The sequence below is a fragment of the Symphalangus syndactylus genome, chromosome 1 (genome assembly GCF_028878055.3).
Source record: "Symphalangus syndactylus isolate Jambi chromosome 1, NHGRI_mSymSyn1-v2.1_pri, whole genome shotgun sequence".
NCBI lineage: Eukaryota > Metazoa > Chordata > Mammalia > Primates > Hylobatidae > Symphalangus > Symphalangus syndactylus.
The window spans coordinates 156,838,708-156,856,432 of NC_072423.2; the positions used below are offsets into that span (position 1 = coordinate 156,838,708).

At 40.1% G+C, this 17,725-nt stretch overlaps 1 protein-coding gene across 2 annotated transcripts in view; it reads left to right on the top strand.

The window, feature by feature from the left end:
- Window positions 1-17,725, top strand: part of CSMD1 (CUB and Sushi multiple domains 1) — a 2,032,824-nt gene that overhangs the window by 1,777,536 nt on the left and 237,563 nt on the right. For both annotated transcript variants that reach the window (XM_055289255.2, XM_055289263.2), the window contains exons 34-37: window positions 1,207-1,410; window positions 2,332-2,456; window positions 3,298-3,394; window positions 17,492-17,596. In XM_055289255.2, the coding sequence (XP_055145230.2) occupies window positions 1,207-1,410; window positions 2,332-2,456; window positions 3,298-3,394; window positions 17,492-17,596 (531 nt within the window). The remainder of the gene's footprint in view (window positions 1-1,206; window positions 1,411-2,331; window positions 2,457-3,297; window positions 3,395-17,491; window positions 17,597-17,725) is intronic.

The following is a 17,725-nucleotide window of genomic DNA, read 5'->3' on the forward strand; positions in this document are numbered from 1 at the left end:
CTCACTGCAACTTATGCCTCCCAGGTTGAAGCGATTCTCCTGCCTCAGACTCCCGAGCAGCTGGGATTACAGACATGTGGCACCATGACCAGCTAATTTTTGTATTTTTAGTAGAGATGGGGTTTCACCCTTTTGGCCAGGCTGGTCTCGAACTCTCAACCTCAAGTGATCTACCTTCCTTGGCCTCCCAAAGTGCTGGGATTACAGGTGTGAGCCACTGCCCCCTGTTGGGGCTTGTTAAGATTTGAGCTCATCCTAGGTGACTTTAGGGAGGACTAAATGCAACATGATGGCACGTGGAGCAGGTGTTCTCATTAGAAAATCTACCCTCTTAACTATAAACACAGTGCTGTAGAGGAGATCTCCAGGGCGTACTCATTTTATGTAACTGAAACTTTATACCCGCTCAACACTTACTTCCCGTTTTCCTGTTCCCCAACCCCCAGTAACTACCATTGTAAATCCCTCTGGTTCTATGAGTGCCACTACTTTAGATCTCCCCATAGAAGTAGAATCATAAGGTATTCGTCCTTCTGTGACTGCTTATTTGCTTATTTCATTTAGCAAGATGTCCTCAAGGTTCATCCGTGTTATCACAAATAGCAGAATTTCTTCTTTTATCTGCTCCACGTTTTCTTTATCTGTTCATCTGATGATGGACATTTAGGTTGTTTGCACATCTAGACTATTTTGAAGAATGCTACAATGAATGTGAGAGTACCGATATTTCTTTGGGATCGCAATTTAAATTCCTTTAGATAAGCATACACAAGTGGGATTGCTGGATCTGATGGTAGTTTAAGATTTTTATTGCATCACAATGGCCATATTATAACAAATCCTTCATATGGTAGCTTTTCTCATTAGACTCTGAGGCCTGTGAGGACAAGTACACATGGTTAGTCATCTCATTATCACTAGCAGGACGATTAAATGTAATCGCCTGAATATCAATCAGTCCTCATAAGGCACTGAGTCTTTTTATGCCATTTTCCTCATCTGAAGTGAGGACACTGAGATGTCCTGAGGACGAAGTACACTTGGGAACGTGCTCCTCAAATCATTCTCTATAGCGATTGATGGAGGTGTTATTAAAGTCTCTGTCTGCATCAGCTCTCCTTGGTCCCATCTTAAACCCACCTTCCACACAACGTCTTGGCTTGCTGATGGAGATACAGATGGCTGTGTTCTGTACTTTGCTTCTAGCTGTTCCTCGTACCAGTGACACCCAGTGCAGCTCTGTCCCCGAGCCCAGATACGGAAGGAGAATTGGTTCTGAGTTTTCGGCAGGCTCCATCGTCCGATTCGAGTGCAACCCAGGATACCTGCTTCAGGGTTCCACGGCGCTCCACTGCCAGTCCGTGCCCAATGCCTTGGCACAGTGGAATGACACGATTCCCAGTTGTGTGGGTAAGTAGTGTCCCTAAGCGGCAATCGCGGGCACGGGGCTGCCCACCAGAACTGTGTGGTGGTGCCAAAGAGTTACTTCTCGTGTTTCTATCCAGGCTACGTAAATCCATCTGGCTCATGACCCATTTAAAGGGCAATTTGTTTCACGGGAAATAATTGAGTTAGTAGCCAAACCCCCAAAATTATTGTGTTTCATAAAACAACTCATTATCTTAACAAGGATAAAGCGTGTTTCCCTTCTCCATATTTATGAAGTAGGCCATCAACTCTAAAGTCATGGGTATAGAACATAATCTCGTTTTGGAAAAAAATCATTATCATGTTGATTTGCTATACTACTTGTGTAACGTCCTTTTAATAAATTGGTGCTGATCAGTGTTTGAAAAGTAATAGGTAAATGCAGGCTGAATAACAATGACCTTGTTAATTATAGTTTACCTGCTTCATTTTGTGTGGAAAACTCTACCGCAATCATGATTAGCGCTTGAATCATTTGTACATTTTAAGCACCTCTTCTCTTGAATTTGCTCATAAATCCCATTAATATCATTTGGACATGCATGTCTGCATGGAGAAGAGAAGACTCTGCCAAGGTCCTTAAATTATAGTAGGTAAATTATTCTAAACAGAATTCACTTTGGAGATGCCATCATTAGACACCGTCCCTTCTTAGAGAACTTGGATAGATTTATTTATAGACTCAAGATCTATAACTGAGTAGCATAACAGGTAATAATCAATTATATTGCTAATTTAAAAGAGAATACCCTAAATTTTACCTTGGCTAAAAAGGCCATTTAACGTATCATTGTTCATGTACATTTTCTCTTACTGTCTAGTCACACGGTAAAAGAAAACTGCATGCCAAGTTAACACTGTCCCACAGCACTTTATTTCATGACATATTGTTCTGTCTTTTAGTACCCTGCAGTGGCAATTTCACTCAACGAAGAGGTACAATCCTGTCCCCTGGCTACCCTGAGCCGTACGGAAACAACTTGAACTGTATATGGAAGATCATAGTTACGGAGGGCTCGGGAATTCAGGTGAGTCCTTGAAGTCCACAGTCTACAACAGGGCTCAGCTGGGGTCCATGGGCTCCCTTCATTCTTTCTTTTTTTCTGTCAAATTTCTTTCCATCTCTCTCTCTTTCCCGCTCTCTTTTTTCCTTTTATATTGGTTATTTTAAATACATAGACTATACTCTGTTTCCCTTTTCTTAGTATTTCTACAAAATATTTCTAACCATGTTTCTATATTTTGAATAAATCAATTTTTTAGAATAAAAACCATCAAAAGTACCATTTGTAGAAATTGTTCTTTCAGCTGGGCGCAGTGGCTCATACCTGTAATCCCAGCACTTTCGGAGGCCAAGACAGGCGGATCACTTGAGGTCAGGAGTTCAAAACTAGCCTGGCCAAGATGGTGAAACCCTGTCTCTACTAAAAATACAAAAACTAGCGAAGTGTGGTAGTATATGCCTGTAATCCTAGCTGCTAGGGATACTGAGGCAGGGGAATTGCTTGAACCGGGGAGGCAAAGGTTGCAGGGAACCAAGATCGCACCATTGCACTCAAGCCTGGGTGACAGAGCAAGACTCCATCTCAAAAAAAAAAAAAAAAAGAAAGAAAAAGAAATTGTTCTTTCATGGTTTGTTTTTTTAAATTTTGCCATATAGATAGATAGATAGATAGACAGATAGATGATTTTCCTGACTAAGGTATATGTTTATAAAATATTATGGCATTGGAGGCATTATTAAGGTATATATATATATATATATACACATATATAAAACTTGATCATGAAAAACCCCAATACCCCATCTAATTAGACTAATTGTGTTAAGCCAAAAATAAATATTAACTTAATGTCATGGTTTGGTAGATCCAAGTGATCAGTTTTGCCACGGAGCAGAACTGGGACTCCCTTGAGATCCACGATGGTGGAGATGTGACTGCACCCAGATTGGGAAGCTTCTCAGGTAAGATGGAATCAATTTCCTCACCTTTGTGACTCAAAATCTGCAAACACCAAGAAAACAACATAAATAACAACAAACACTCCACATAGACATTTTCCTACACAATTCTTCTATCTCCATAATGGTTGCTCTAGTGCTGAAAGTCTTAAGAGTAAGACCATCAAGAAACAGGTGAGAAAAAAGAAAGCTGTGTTCTCCACGAGCAGGAGACCAATCTAAAAGTGTCAGATAGCCCAGCTTTGACATGTGGCAGGTCTCAGGCTGGCAGCAGAAGCCAGGAATATTAATGTGAGGTAGCGAAGAGGCAGAAGTTAGGAAACTGTTCTCAACTCTTAAAGTACGCTGCCTGACATTAAGCAATCTGAGAAAATTACACTGAGCATGTGGGCTCAGCTAGTCCTGAGATTCTACCCTACTCATATGTAGCCAGACACGAAATTGTAGTCCACTGCAAGTCCACCCTCTCTTACTCTTCCTTGCACCTCCGACTCTCACGAATGCACCCGCCTTGAAGATTCTGCTTTCCAAATGCGCTGCAAGTCTTCCCTTCCCATTGCCCTGCAACATCATTCAGATCTCAATTTGGCTTTTGTTTAACAGGATATCCTGCCTCCAGATGTATGACACCGCTCTCTTTCGCTTTGCTTTATAATAGCATTACATTGGAATAGCATGAGGACTCACACTTCATGAGCAGTGACGATGATCACTATTGCCATTATCACCCTGGTCATCACTGTCCTCACAGTCGCCCACACTTCCTGAGCCTTTACTTTGCCAGGTTATGAATGTGTGTTAACATGAATGCTTAATTTTATCTTGAATATGGCCAGGCGCAGTGGCTCATGCCTGTAATGCCGGCACTTTGGGAGGCCGACGTGGGTGGATCACCTAAGGTCAGAAGTTCGAGACCAGCCTGGCCAACATGGTGAAACCCCGTCACTGCTAAAATTATAAAAACTAGCCAATATGACAGCAACAACTAAGTTCTAAGGGATTATTGTTATCTCTGTTTTACCAATGAAAAACAAAGATTAGGTACTAGAGAATTGTCGAAGATTACACAGAAAAAGTAGTATTTTCCATGAGTCCCTTCTTGCTTGCAGTAGCTGACTCCTTCTATCCCGTTGGTCTGAATTCTGTCAGCTGTTTATCTCTACTGCAAAGGGAGGCTGGAATACATATTTTTTCTTAAATGTGAATATTTCTTCCCTAAACATTTCCATTCTACTTTTACTCAATAGGTTAAAAAAAATAAAGAAAATAGTGCACAGGGCATTCACAGTGTCTGATACAACTTCCATTTTATCACTTCAAATGGTTCAAAGATCTTATCTCTGGTTCTCAGCAAATAAAACCATATTTTTATTTGGGCATGGCCATTTAAGGTGTTGGGAATAAAATGCCAATCTATCATCTTATTGTTATTTGTCACTCACAATCCAATGTTTGTCTGCCTGTGTACTATTTATACTTTTAGGAACTTTTATTTCCAATAGCCCATTACTGTCCTTAAAAGCTAGAACTCAAGGCCCATCTCCAGTAGGAAATCCCTCTTTCTTCCCCTGACCACATAGCTTTCGCAATAGTTTAGTTTAGCATGTGATTTCTTAAAGTACCTGCTAGATATCAGACACTGTGTTTGTTGTTAGGAATAAAAGATAAGGCCTCTCTCATTAAAAACATCAACAACAGCAACAACATAAGTTAAAATCTACACAGATGCCAACATTTAATGTAATTATATAAATAACATTTGGTAAATAGACAACATTACAGGTACGTGATGGGTGTTACAGGAGGGAAAAAAGTCACACTTTTTTTTAAGATTTAAGAGAAAAAAAAGCTACCGGGGAAAAATTAAAATATCTTAACAGATTAGTAAAATATAGCTAGACAAATCAGAGAAACAGAGACAGTAAATCCTTCAAGTCACAGGAGCCACTCAGTCCGTGTCCGTTTGTGTACACTCAGGTATTGAATTGTGTTTGTCATTTTTAAGTAAAGTGTTCTTTTAGTTTCTAGAGATTTAAGTTTCTTCAGATTTATTAATCTCTGAGTGTCATGCACAATTCCTAGCACCTACCGCACAGTTTATGAATTCAGCTGGTAAAACCTGCTTACAAAGTATGTGTTTTGCCACTTTTTGTCTGAGGATCAAATCTTATCATTCATATATATTTGGATTTATCAGCTGCTGTACAGCAACCTCACATTAAGCCTTCCCTTGAGTAACACAAGTGAACTTAGCTTCAGATGTGTAATAATTTCATATATCCTAATTAATATTAGAAACAGGTCAATTTTTCAAAAGAGAGTATTTAATATTGAATTAAGTTTTTAAACTAATGTTCTTAGTCATTAATCTGTGACAGAACACATTTTACACACAAATGCAAGCATTATGAGCAGAAAGCAGGAGACGGCAAAATTAAGACAGCTGCATGATGGATTAGCCAAAGTTAGCAGGGAAATGCCTTACTAATAATAATGAAAAAAAGAAGTGACCACACTGCCTCTGTACGCATGAAAAATAACAACAATCTCCTTTTTATTAATTTCAGTTTTTGGAGTTAGCCAGGAGAAAATTTGAAAAAATATATTTGACATAAATACCACTGCAATGCAATTCTGATACTAATTTCCTGGAGTTAGCACGGAGTTCGTGCACTTCATGCTTCTCCACAGGACTCCCCTCTGACGTCAGCTGCAAGCCCTGGGGCCTCCCAGGCCATCTGCACTCTGACCAACTGGCTACAAATTTAGGGGGTCCATGGTCCCTTCAGTTCTTGATAGTTCCCTAGAGTACCTCACAGAACTTGAGAAAGCAATGGACTTACACATATGATTAAGACTATATTATAAAGGAGACAAACCAGGACTGGCCAAATGAAGAGACTCATACGGTGACATCTGGGAAGGTCCTAAACAGAAAGCTTCTGTGTCCTCCGGAACTTCCAGCACATCGAAGTGCATCATCACCTGAGCTTTGGTGCCACAGTTTTTACGGGGTTTTGCTTACACAGGCAGGATTGATTGAATTATTTGCTACAGGGTTGAACTTAACCTCCAGCTCCCTTCCCTGCCCAGAGGTTGGGAGGTTGGGCTGATATCACATGGCTCAAAGTCTCAACCCTCTAATCCTATTATTGATCTCTCCAGCATGCCCAGCCCCCTCCCACAATCACCACAAACAGTGTGGTGTGATAAGCTCCTCCATGGACCACAAAGGCACTCCTGCCTCCTGGGAAATTCCAAGGGCTTAGAGTTTACCTCCTGGATATCAAGGATAAGGACCAGAAAAATTCTTTGTTACACAACAACTATATATCAATTATGTGAGCAGAAATTATACATTTTTTTTGTTTTTTTCTCATATTTCTGAGATATAACATATACAAGGAATAAAAATACTTATGAGAAAATACAGGTTAAAATACAGGTGTTAGCCTTATAACCTTTTAATCTTTTCTCATAATATTTGATTTTCATCACAATGTTTTAGGATACATGTTGGCTTCAGCAATTGTGGTGGCTCATGTCTGTAATCCCAGCACTTTAGGAGGCCAAGGTGGGAGAATTGCTTGAGCCCAAGAGTTTGAGACCAGCCTGGGCAACATAACTTTTTTTTTTAAGTTGACCAAGCCCGCACCTGTAGTCCCAGCTACTCTGGAGGCTGAGGTGGGAGAATTGCTTGAACCCACGAGGCAGAGGCTGCAGTGAGCCAAGATGGCACCACTGCACTCCAGCCTGGGCAACAGAGTGCGACTCTATCTTAAAAAAAAAAAACATTGTCTCATACAAATAGTTATGAAATATTTAGTTTGTTGCTTTCAATTTCCTTAGTAAAAAGAATTCAAAGATGCAAATGTTTTAGAAAGCTAAGTTAAATAAAATATGAATGAACAAATAACACTACTATCAAATAAAAAAATTTAGTAACTATTATATGAAGATGTATATCCAGTTTAAAATAATGTGATTAGGTCTAACAACATAAAATACCATTGTTTCTATAATAAATCTATAAGAGAGTCAGACTGATAAAATGTTTTCATATTCATTTATATTGATTTTTTATATCTAAAACTAATTCTATTAAAGAGTATACATATAGGTACAATATCACAAGTGTATATGTTCTGAAGTTAAACAGACCACTCGCTTTTCACAGTTTAACATTTAAGCATTTATATATCTTTGAGAGGCCTTGGAGATGTCTGATATATGAGTGATTTATAGTTGTTCTAAGATGTTTTCACGTTTTAAGACAATGGTGTTCTTGTGAATGAGCCTCATCAACCGTCCATCATGCTCTTCTCAGCTGCTTTCTGTCCTTGTCCCCTATGCATATTGTGGGGAAAATATGAGAAGAACCATGTTCACAAATTAGGAATGTTTTTCTTTAGGGTTGTGGCCACTGTGAATATCAAGTCCATTTGTATATTCACTCGGAAAGAATAATCAAGAAGACTTCCTAATTTAACTCTGATATAATGGTCGATATTCTGAAGTGGCAGTAGAGAAAGGAACACTCATGCTCTGTGTCTCTCCTGGACAGTTTAGTCTAGAAACATCTGGCCCCTCTAGCTTTCACTTGCTCCTCCCCAGGTGAAGAGGAATGAGTGCTCTGGCTGGTGAGGGCCAAGCAGAATGAAGGGATGATACATTCATCTAGTTGTGTGTCTAAAGATTGCCTTTAGTCAGTCACTGAGGAAATCATTATAATCACATATATATAATATATATAAAATCATATGTACATGACATATAATATATGATGTATAATATATGATATAGATGATATATAATATGTGACATATCTAATACGTGATATATATGATATATGATCATATGTCATGCACGATATATATGATATATATTTTTCATATATATTTATATATTATATATCATATAATACATAACTATATCATATGTCATATAATTTATATGACATGTGTTATGTATTCATATATATTATATATTATATTATTATGTATTAATATATAATATGTATTATATTTATATATTATTTATTATATATATTTTGTTTTTTTTTTAATGAGACAGCATTCCTCTCTTGTTGCCCAAGTTGGAGTGCAATGGCATGATCTCGGCTCACTGCAACCTCCGCCTTCTGGGTTCCAGTGATTCTCCTGCTTCAGCCTCCCAAGTAGCTGGTATTTCAGGCATGTACCACCACACCCAGCTAATTTTGTGTTTTTAGTAGAGACAAGGTTTCTCCATGTTGGTCAGGCTGGTCTTGAGCTCCTGACCTCAGGTGATCCACTTGCCTCTGCCTCCCATAGTGCTGGGATTACAGGCATGAACCACTGTGCTTGGCCTAAAATCATTATTTCTAGTCTCTCTTTTGCCTCTATTCTCCTAATAACAGCCCAAGCAGACCCCATTGTTCTCTTTCCTTATGTTTCAGCTGAGACCAGGTATCTAAGAGGGCCTTCCTTCCTTCTTTGCCTCTGCAACATTTCGGGTCGCAATTTTTGGAGGTTGACTTTTTAGTTCTCCTGTTCTCTCTCAATACCTCACTCCCTTCCTGTGTACCACAAGTCGTAAGGCTCAAAGTCTAATGAAGACAACAGGAAAGCAAACACCGGCCTCAGGCTTCGTGTGTTTACCCCACACAAGTTTTCCAAAGCCCAGCTTCCTTTTCTTTTGAGGGCTACATGGCATTTGTCCCAATTTAAAAAGCAGAACTTCCTTTTCCTTCTGGTTGTGCATCTTTTCTTTATTCATTCTGGGTCAGGCATCTGGAAGTGTGAAGAAGAACTGGCTCTTTGGGCACAAAGAGTATTTGCTCACAGTTCGTGTTAATGTTGCCAGGGGTAGAAAGAATGTGAAGATGGAAATGAGGAAGGCTAAGATGGGCCTGTTTGCACTGGATTTGAATTAGGGATATTGGGGTGAGCACATGGTTTGAATTAGTGATATTGGGGTGAATGCATGGTTTTAGTATATATACAGCTATAGACATAAATATAGTGTGTATGTACATATTTTATTTTCTACCTCTGTCTTTTGAGAGGTATAAAACAACAGCCTAGTAGCACCCAAATTCTGCTTTCTGACTACCCCTCTAAACACCATTCTCCCATTGAAGGAACCAGCATTTCTTGGAGAAATACTGACTACAAAGCTGTAGTAGGAATAAATCGAGATAAACCATTTTGTATGAAATAGACCTTTATGGTCTGGCATGGCGGCTCACGCATATCCCAGCACGCTGGGAAGCCAAGCAGGAAGGATGACTTGAGCCCAGGAGTTTGAGACCAGTCTTGGCAACGTAGGAAGACCTCGTGTCTACAAAAAAACAGAAAAAATGAGCGAGGCCTCATGGCGTGCATCTGTAGTCTCAGCTACTCAGGAGGCTAAGGTGGGAGGATGGCTTGAGCCCAACAGTTCTAGGCTGTAGTTAGCTGTGAACGCACCACTGCGTTCCAGCCTGGGTGACCAAGTGAGACCTGTCTCTAAAAAACAACAACGACAACAAAAATAGAAATTTACAACTGTATACTGACAAAATTAGATTAGTGAATTAATAAAATGAATGAAAATTAAAGCTTTCCGTGGCTGAAGAATACCAGCTCATAAGTGGAGAACGGTGAATGTCATCGTCAGGCAGTCCTTCTCATGATGGGCTCAGGCTGGAATGTCAGGGCACATCAAGCTAGTGGATGAAGTGTTGATGAGAAACAGGACTCTCTCATCATCCCTGTGCCTCTCCCGCATGAATCCTAAGTCATGACAAGGAGTAAAAAGTTACCTTCAACGTGGAGGGGTCTGACAGACACCTCTTTCACCAAGTGAAACAAGATCATCAAGAATGGGCTGTTGTATGCATTGGTATACTGAGAAACTAAGTCTCAAAAAGAAGAAGAAGGAGAAGGGGGAAGGGGGAAGGAGGAAGGAGGGGGAAGGGGGAAGGAGGAACTAGGAAAAAGGAAGAAGGAGGAAGGAAGAAGGAGGAAGGAAGAAGGAGCAGCAGCAGTAGTTTGAATTATTGTGTCACGTTGCAATTGCTGTGGCATAAATACTCCCACTACAGCTGATGGCAAGCGGCTGATGTGAATTCACAGTTGCGCTGTGCGGCGTCGGAAAGTGATGCTGGAATCAGCATCTGTGAACCCGCGTGGGGCTGGCCACCTCCACAGGGAGCTCAGCAGTAAGAAGCCCTCAGGAGAATGCAGCACCCCACTTTCTATTCTTGCCCCAAATGCATGGCCTCATAGAATCACACAGAGCATCAGACAAACGCAAATTAAAAAAAAAAATCCCACAAAAGAACTTGCTTTTTTTTTTTTTTTTTCAAAAGTGTTAAGTTCATGAAAGACAGGGAAAGACCAGAGAACTCTTCCAGACTAAGGAAAACGGAGGATTTAACCCAGAATGCCCTGAGCAATTCCAGTAGAGTCCTGTCCTCTCCAAACCCTGAGGGCAGGTGGATGGAGTTTAAAGGAGGTCAGCAGATGACATGTCGTATCTATGTTACATTTCTGATTTAGAGAACTGTTTTGTTTTTAAAAAGTGGACACTGGTTTTTTATGAGAAATGAGTCATCATGCTTGTAACTTGCTCATAAATCATTTAGAATAAAATAATTTTACACATACACACATATATGCATAATAATTCTATCTATAGAGAGATAGTGGATGTTTCAGTTTTATTATATTCTACTTGCAATTTTCTTTAAGTTAGAAATTATTTCTAAAGTTTTAGAATGAATTTTTAAAAAATATTTTATATGGAGAAATGACAAATCAGCCTTAAAGTTTGTGTGAAAGCATTATCAATATTCAAACTTTTTTGTAATTATACTTTAAAAAGTTTATAAATGAGATGTTAAACCATCTAAAAATTTCGTTATTGAATAAAAACAAGAGTGAGTAGCTGTGAGAGGTACATATTTCAGAGGAAATGATTGACTAATGTCAATCACTCAGTGTTTTAGTATTTTATTTCCATTTGGACAAGCATATGTATGTAGGTCTTGCAAGCCACTTAACATCATTTTTTGGAAACAGGTTATAAATTATAAATGAATAAAATAGAACAAAATACATACAATTTTGTGGCTGACAATATTGAAGAGAGGTAAATATCACCATGCTGAGAGGAGAACCTCCAGGGACTATCATTCGATTGCTTTTTCCTTTGTTATGTAGTGTTCTATCTAGGCCACAGTAAAACTATATGATCAAAAACATTCTGCCTATGGCACCATTTAAAAAAATCACTCCATTGAATTTTCTGCAGGGGCATAAGCTCCTTCTGATAGGCCGTTCTGAGAAGATCCCAGTGTGGAAGCCACTGCAGAAAAGTGCCCTCTGCAGCCGTGCCTGGGTGCCCAGCCCAGCATCGTGATCCCAGCATCCCCTGGCTGGTGGGTTCCCGCTTCTCCTGTGTGCCACCAGGGCACCAAAATCCCACATTATTCGTAGGATAGCAAATGATTCTCTTTCATAACAGGAGTGCAAACAGGTCTGTCATTCATGGACCAGACTGCTGAATTAACAATCACTGTTAGAGGGGCCTGATGATTCACAAAGCACATTCGAATGCCCAGCTCACTTGTTACTCACACACAAGAAACTTGTGATCATCTTTCCTTTACAGAACTGGAACATGCCACCGCATTTTCAGTGACTTGGAGTGACAGAAGTAAATGGCATCAGAATTAGGTTTTCCTCCAAACATCGTATGTTCTCACAGATATGTGGGAGCTAAGTTATGAGGACACAAAAGCATAAGAATGATAAAACGGACTTTCGAGACAGGGGGAAGAGTGGGAGAGGGGCGAGGGATAAAAGACAACAAATATGGTGCAGTGTATACTGCTCGGGTGTTGGGTGCACCAACATCTCACAAATCACCACTAAAGAGCTTAGTCATGTAACCATATACCACCTGTACCCCAATAACTTATGGAAAATTTTTTAAAACAAGAAGGAGGTTTTTCTGATGCTACTGTAATATGTCCAGAGAAGATGAACAAAAAAGTCAGGCTGGGCACGGTGGCTCACGCCTGTAATCCCAGCATTTTGGGAAGCTGAGGTGGGCAGATCACGAGGTCAGGAGATCGAGACCATCCTGGCCAACATGGTGAAACCCCATCTCTACTAAAAATACAATAATTAGCCGGTGGTGGTGGCACATGACTGTAATCCCAGCTACTCAGGAGGCTGAGGCAGGAGAATCACTTGAACCAGGGAGTCAGAGGTTGCAGTGAGCCAAGATCACAACACTGCACTCCAGCCTGGTGACAGAGTGAGACTCCATCTCTAAAAAAAAAAAAAAAAAAAAAAAAAAAGGTTAAACAATGTGTATACAATGTGTATGGAATACCCGTATGGGAGATGACTATGCTGGGGGCTGGAGGACATTAAATAAATTTTAAAATGTAAAAGCTGGAGTCTCATATCCCAATGAGGGTACAACTGAACGAACTGTACCAAGCATGAAATATTGTATGAGAAGTGAAACTGAGCTGATGCTCCTGTCATTGGTAGGTGGAAAGTGGAGAAGAAACATATTTTTTAAAAGGATTTATAGTTAGTTAAATTGATTTAATGGAGTGGAAAAAGTAACTGATTATACACGTAAAACAGTCAAAAAGTAGTGTAGATGATATAATGAAAATTTATTTGGGTAAATTAGTTAGATAGATAGTAATAGATTGTTCTTTCTACAAATATTATCCAAAAATACAAAAGCAATGCCATAGTGAGAGGACAACAAACATCATGGAAATTGAATAAAACAGGTAAAAAATCAGCGTTTTAGTGGATGTCCCTTTTCTTCATCGTAAAAAGGGCTCTGAGTCGGGCCAATGAGCAGGTGCAGCTGACACTCCTTCCACTTCTTGCTTCCTTCCTCCTCCCTCACTGGTCTCTCTCCAAGGCTTTGGGTGTGCCCTGTTTTCAGCTGCACAACCAGCACTTCGCTTCTTGTAGAGGCTGTGGAAAGGAGAGAAGGTATACTGTAGACAGATTAATTTTCTCTTTGGAGACACAGCAGGTTATCCGCTTTGCAACCACGCCTCGTCTTTCCTCCATTACCTGTTACGTAGTGTACAGTAACTCCCCTTCATCTTGTTTGTGCTGATCAGCAAGGAGAGGTTTATAGTTTGTTACCCCATGACTTTTTAGTCAAAAATGTTATGTATATATCTATTTATTATCTATCTACTTATCTGTCTGCCTGTGTATCAAATCAAGGTCAAAAAGCAAAAGAGTTATATCAGCAAACACTTCATAAGTGTTTATCATTCAACACACACAGTGCCCTTACAGTGAATTACGCACTAAGGATTCAGGCTTAAAATGACTCCACCTCCCAGAGAAAATACCCACCTTTGCAGCCAAGGAAAACAGATGGAGGAATAGACCCCAAATCTCAAGCAGGATCTCTACCTTCAAAAGGCTCTAAGAGTGTGCACACACACAAAGACACATGCAGGCCGTTAGTAAGGAGAGCATGTGGAGTTCTCTTTTCTCTCCTTTCTCACTGTTCTTCTTCCAACATATTGCAGTAGCAGCTTCGGTACTGATTGGCCAAAGTTTACTCCTTAAGGCACATGTTTATACTATGGTGAACCTTTGTAAGCCCAACAGAAGATTGTTAGCCCAAGACCAAGAAGTCCTTACCGTGTCTTCAGATTATACCTGACAAAAACTGTCTTTGCATTTGTAGCAGTGTATTTTACTGGGACGTTATTTAATCTAATTCCACTGGTATTTTTCCCAGCCTCATTCCAGGAGAGAGCCAGGTGTTCATACCTTGGGTCTAAAAGCAACAGGTGTTCATACCTGTGGGTGGACGCCCTTCTGGATTTAGTCTTTCAAAAGGCTCAGCTTTGAAAAGCAGAGAGGACAGTGGTGAAGGTGGATGTTGAAGGAGCTGAAGTGACTGACAAGAGGAAAGTGATGGCACTTCCGAGGCCTGGGTGTCCTCTAGGAAATTAAGATATAATTGAATTCCTTGCAGGACCACAGGGTTGTGACTGGACCTTGAAAACAAAGTGGTAGCCTGATGCACTTAGGCTAGATTTTGGACGAGGGACTTGCCAAAGAGCATTCTATCAAAGGTGTGCACAAAAACATGAAACTGCTAAAATTCAAGGGTCCAGATGAGGTTGGAGAATGAGCTTATGTGAAGTAAGGAGTCAAGTACTGAAAAGTCTGAGACTGTTGGCTATCCTGAGGCAGGAAAGGAATCCCCAGCCATGGTAAAGATTAAATTTCCCCATCTCCATAGGATGAGTTCTCAAAGCACAGTTTAGATCAAGAAGTTGACCTAAAATTTTATTAAAAGACACATCGTATGCCTATGTATAGAAATAAAATGTGCAAGCATTATTTAATTGTAAGCAGATTATTTTGAGTGCAGAACAAATGCGTAAGAAGAAGGTAAATATCCATTCTGAAGCTCAGTTGATGGCTATTTCATTAGCCCAGGCAGGAGATGAATGTGGTAAGAGCAGAATGGAAGACAGATTAAAGTTGTAACAGTCATATTTTGCATGGCACCATTGGTCTGCTCATTGCCTTTAAGGATTTGATGAGGTTCAAGTCTTTCAGGCTCTGTCCTAATCAGGGAAGGTTCTGCTTTGCACGAAGTCAGAGAATAACTAGTATTTTGGAAAATGAGTTAGTAGTTTATCTGGCTGATAAACCCATGTTTCTTCAATGAGTGAGTGGCTTAGTCTGGGAAAAAAGTGGTTATATTTGAATGAATAGAAATAGGAAAGTCAAAGTGAATCAAAGGAGAAGGAATGAACATCCCAGGCCTATGATACGGAGCCTCTTGAAGCAAGAAAAAATGATTCTGAAAACCAAGTAAGAACATGCCTGCACTGGGGTGATTGTTGTGAAGATAATATGAAGGAAGTGAAATAATTTGGGAAAATATTTAGAAAGCACGCCAGTTAGGGCCTGATGACTGATTAGAGGGCAGTCTGGGGTCACGGAGGAGGAAGCTTTGAATGTGATGACGTGGATGGATGCCGATGGTATTGTTAAGAAACATTAGAGACCTACTCGATGTTTCAGGGATAGATAGATTAGGCGTTCAGTTCCAGAGGTGGATGGATGCCGAAGGTATTGTTAAGAAACATTAGAGACCTACTCGATGTTTCAGGGATAGATAGATTAGGCGTTATAGTCCTACTCGATGTTTCAGGGATAGATAGATTAGGCGTTGAGTTCGTGACGTGGATGGCTGCCGATGGTATTGCTGAGAAACAGTAGAGACCTACTCGATGTGTCAGGGATAGATAGATTAGGCGTTAGAGACCTACTCGATGTTTCAGGGATAGATAGATTAGGCGTTCAGTTCGTGACGTGGATGGATGCCGAAGGTATTCTTAAGAAAAGGTAGAGACCTACTTGATGTTTCAGGGATAGATAGATTAGGCGTTAGAGACCTACTCGATGTTTCAGGGATAGATAGATTAGGCATTCAGTTCGACACACATCGTGTTTAAAAGGCCTCTTACAGGCCGGGCGCGGTGGCTCATGCCTGTAATTCCAGCACTTTGGGAGGCTGAGGCGGGCGGATCACGAGGTCAGTAGATGGAGACCATCCTGGCTAACACGGTGAAACCCCTTCTCTACTAACAATACACTCACACACGCACACACGCACACACACACACACACACACAGCTTCTTATAAAGAGACAGCCAGAGTCCTGGCCTGGGGTCCTTGGTCTGATCAAATCTCTTGGGGGCCGGGTGCAGTGGCTCACACTTGTAATCCCAGCACTTTGGGATGCTGAGGCAAGCAGAGCACTTGAGGTCAGGAGTTCGAGACCAGCCTGGCCAACATGGTGAAACCCCATCTCTACTAAAAGTACAAAATTTAGCAGGACATGGTGGAGCATGCCTGTAATCTCAGCTCCTTGCGAAGCTGAGGCAGGAGAATCACTTGAACCTGGGAGGTGGAGGTTGCAGTGAGCCAAGATTACGCCACTACACTCCAGCCTGGGTGACAGAGCGAGGCTCCACCTAAAAAGAATAAAATAAAATCTGTTAGGGGATATTGGATCGTTTAAGTGGTGAGCTAAGGATGATAGACAATCTTATCTTTTCAATAATGTTCATCTGTTTTGAATAATTGTCAACTTATTTCTTTGCTTTGTTATTTAAATTATCATTTCTCCCTTTATACACCAGTGCTTGAATAATTTGTCTACACTGTGGTGATTTTTACACAATGGATATTTCTTTGACATCGAGTATGTATACACTTCTAATTTAGAGAATGATTTTACTAGAGTATTGAACATACATACATCAGGAAAAAAGTGACTTAAACTTGTCTATTATTTTTCCATATTATGATACATTCCACCAAAATGTCTCAAACTTCTGAGTGATGAACGATTTTCTTTTCCTCAGCACCTGCCAGCATCATTACTTCTTTCTTACTCTGGTCCTCGGTACCTGTATTGCCCTTTCCAATCGGTTAGTTACTGTGATGCAGGCTAGAACATTTCAATTAAGAAATCACTATGTCAGAATAGCCCTATATATTCCTTTTCATGCATCTTTAGTTGAAATCATCAACAGATCCACGGGGAACATTACTCAGCATGAGTCACAAAGGGATCAGGAAGAGCACATATACATGGTCAAAAGCAATGTCTTCTGAAGGATAGCTCAGATCAGTATCCACCTGATCCGTCTGCTCCCTCAGCCGTCATTACACTTGGCTGTTGAACTTTTCTTTCCTGTCTGTTCATGTCAAGTAAAACAATAAGTTTAATAAGCAGAAGATTGCATGGATAAAACAATGAAAAAAAACCTCATGGGACAACAGGAGTTTTTGTACAATGGAAAGCACAAGAGAAAGGTGTCACATCGACTTGAGGAGGTCAGCGCAGCCAGTGGGTAACTTTTTATTATACCTAGAAAAATAGAATGGCTGAATACATAATAAAACCAATACTCAGATCAAATATGTGGCAATCAGACAAACTATAGGGATTTGTAAGCCTAATAAGAATCCTCATGTTTTATATTTAGAAAAGTGAATGTATTTGTAGTGTTAAAATTCTATCTGCATTGTTTCTTACAGGCACCACGGTACCAGCACTGCTGAACAGTACTTCCAACCAACTCTACCTGCATTTCCAATCTGACATTAGTGTGGCAGCTGCTGGTTTCCACCTGGAATACAAAAGTAAGGTCAACTCTTTCTGCATACAGCTTCCACTGTTACATTGAGTCATTTTTTTAAAGAAAAAATAAATCATGCTCTTATTAAACAGTGAAATATTATTGTTCTAAAACTGTGTAAGACTTGCATAAA